This window comes from Corticium candelabrum, chromosome 1 (genome assembly GCF_963422355.1).
Source record: "Corticium candelabrum chromosome 1, ooCorCand1.1, whole genome shotgun sequence".
In the NCBI taxonomy this organism is placed as follows: Eukaryota; Metazoa; Porifera; class Homoscleromorpha; order Homosclerophorida; family Plakinidae; genus Corticium; species Corticium candelabrum.
In genome coordinates, this window is record NC_085085.1 from 207,650 (window position 1) to 210,865 (window position 3,216).

Here is a 3,216-nt window from a genome sequence, read left to right on the forward strand (position 1 = left end):
TTCTGTTGTTTTCTACAGTTCCCTCCCAGTCAGTCAATTAGAGCAGGAACTACAAGAGCACATTGCAGCCACCAGCCAATCAACAACTAAAGTCTACTTTAACAAAGGACTGTGACGTGTTACTAGAATGTGATTGATATCAACACTTATGAGTTATATAGTTTATAATTTTTTCTTCTATTTACTGACCATTTGTCTTGTAGTATTTATGCTTATGTTGAAGTCACCCAATCAGTATGTATCTACTGTCCAACAACATCTAGAAGGTCTTTCATCCACATTCTCTTTAGAGCAGTCACATCCTTTTTTGACAAATTGTATTTCCTTATCAGTTTTCTCTCCAACAGTTGTGTAGCTGTCTGGCTAGGACCTCGTTCTAATTGTCTGTTTGCATCTGCCAGAGAATGAAGGAGATATGCTCGTGACAGAGTCTGGTTGGAGTGATCGTTTGTTGCCATGGTGATTGGGTCTTGTGAACGTTGCAGTGTTGAGTCTGCTGATAAGGAATTCATGATTATTTCCTCAACTATTGCTTGCATTGCATGCACTTCATCCACTGCAGGAAACATGTCCTTAAACCGCAGACTAGAAGGAACAGAAAGCAGCTTGTTGAGCACAACGTAGACAGCAACATGCATGAAAATCATCAGTCTCCTGCTACAGCTATACAACAGTACACACACACACACACACACACACACACACACACACACACACACACACACACACACACACACACACACACACACACACACACACACACACACACACACACACACACACACACACACACACACACACACACACACACACACACACACACACACACACACACACACACACACACACACACACACACACACACACACACACACACACACACACACACACACACACACACACACACACACACACACACACACACACACACACACACACACACACACACACACACACACACACACACACACACACACACACACACACACACACACACACACACACACACACACACACACACACACACACACACACACACACACACACACACACACACACACACACACACACACACACACACACACACACACACACACACACACACACACACACACACACACACACACACACACACACACACACACACACACACACACACACACACACACACACACACACACACACACACACACACACACACACACACACACACACACACACACACACACACACACACACACACACACACACACACACACACACACACACACACACACACACACACACACACACACACACACACACACACACACACACACACACACACACACACACACACACACACACACACACACACACACACACACACACACACACACACACACACACACACACACACACACACACACACACACACACACACACACACACACACACACACACACACACACACACACACACACACACACACACACACACACACACACACACACACACACACACACACACACACACACACACACACACACACACACACACACACACACACACACACACACACACACACACACACACACACACACACACACACACACACACACACACACACACACACACACACACACACACACACACACACACACACACACACACACACACACACACACACACACACACACACACACACACACACACACACACACACACACACACACACACACACACACACACACACACACACACACACACACACACACACACACACACACACACACACACACACACACACACACACACACACACACACACACACACACACACACACACACACACACACACACACACACACACACACACACACACACACACACACACACACACACACACACACACACACACACACACACACACACACACACACACACACACACACACACACACACACACACACACACACACACACACACACACACACACACACACACACACACACACACACACACACACACACACACACACACACACACACACACACACACACACACACACACACACACACACACACACACACACACACACACACACACACACACACACACACACACACACACACACACACACACACACACACACACACACACACACACACACACACACACACACACACACACACACACACACACACACACACACACACACACACACACACACACACACACACACACACACACACACACACACACACACACACACACACACACACACACACACACACACACACACACACACACACACACACACACACACACACACACACACACACACACACACACACACACACACACACACACACACACACACACACACACACACACACACACACACACACACACACACACACACACACACACACACACACACACACACACACACACACACACACACACACACACACACACACACACACACACACACACACACACACACACACACACACACACACACACACACACACACACACACACACACACACACACACACACACACACACACACACACACACACACACACACACACACACACACACACACACACACACACACACACACACACACACACACACACACACACACACACACACACACACACACACACACACACACACACACACACACACACACACACACACACACACACACACACACACACACACACACACACACACACACACACACACACACACACACACACACACACACACACACACACACACACACACACACACACACACACACACACACACACACACACACACACACACACACACACACACACACACACACACACACACACACACACACACACACACACACACACACACACACACACACACACACACACACACACACACACACACACACACACACACACACACACACACACACACACACACACACACACACACACACACACACACACACACACACACACACACACACACACACACACACACACACACACACACACACACACACACACACACACACACACACACACACACACACACACACACACACACATGTAGTATGGTGGACACACCAATATTCACATAACTAATGTTTCTGCCAGTTTGCTGACACTATGAGATGTTTGATGTTTGACTTCATTGATGTACTGCTCGGCTACCCTGCTGTTCATAATACAACATAGCACCTT

General features: G+C 47.5%; 1 protein-coding gene across 2 annotated transcripts in view; it reads left to right on the top strand.

Annotated features, from left to right (window-relative positions):
- Positions 1 to 241, top strand: part of LOC134197462 (sideroflexin-1-like) — a 6,994-nt gene extending 6,753 nt beyond the window's left edge. For both annotated transcript variants that reach the window (XM_062666802.1, XM_062666795.1), the window contains one exon: positions 19 to 241. In XM_062666802.1, the coding sequence (XP_062522786.1) occupies positions 19 to 115 (97 nt within the window). In that variant the 3' untranslated portion in view covers positions 116 to 241. The remainder of the gene's footprint in view (positions 1 to 18) is intronic.
- The last annotated feature ends 2,975 nt before the right edge of the window (positions 242 to 3,216 follow it).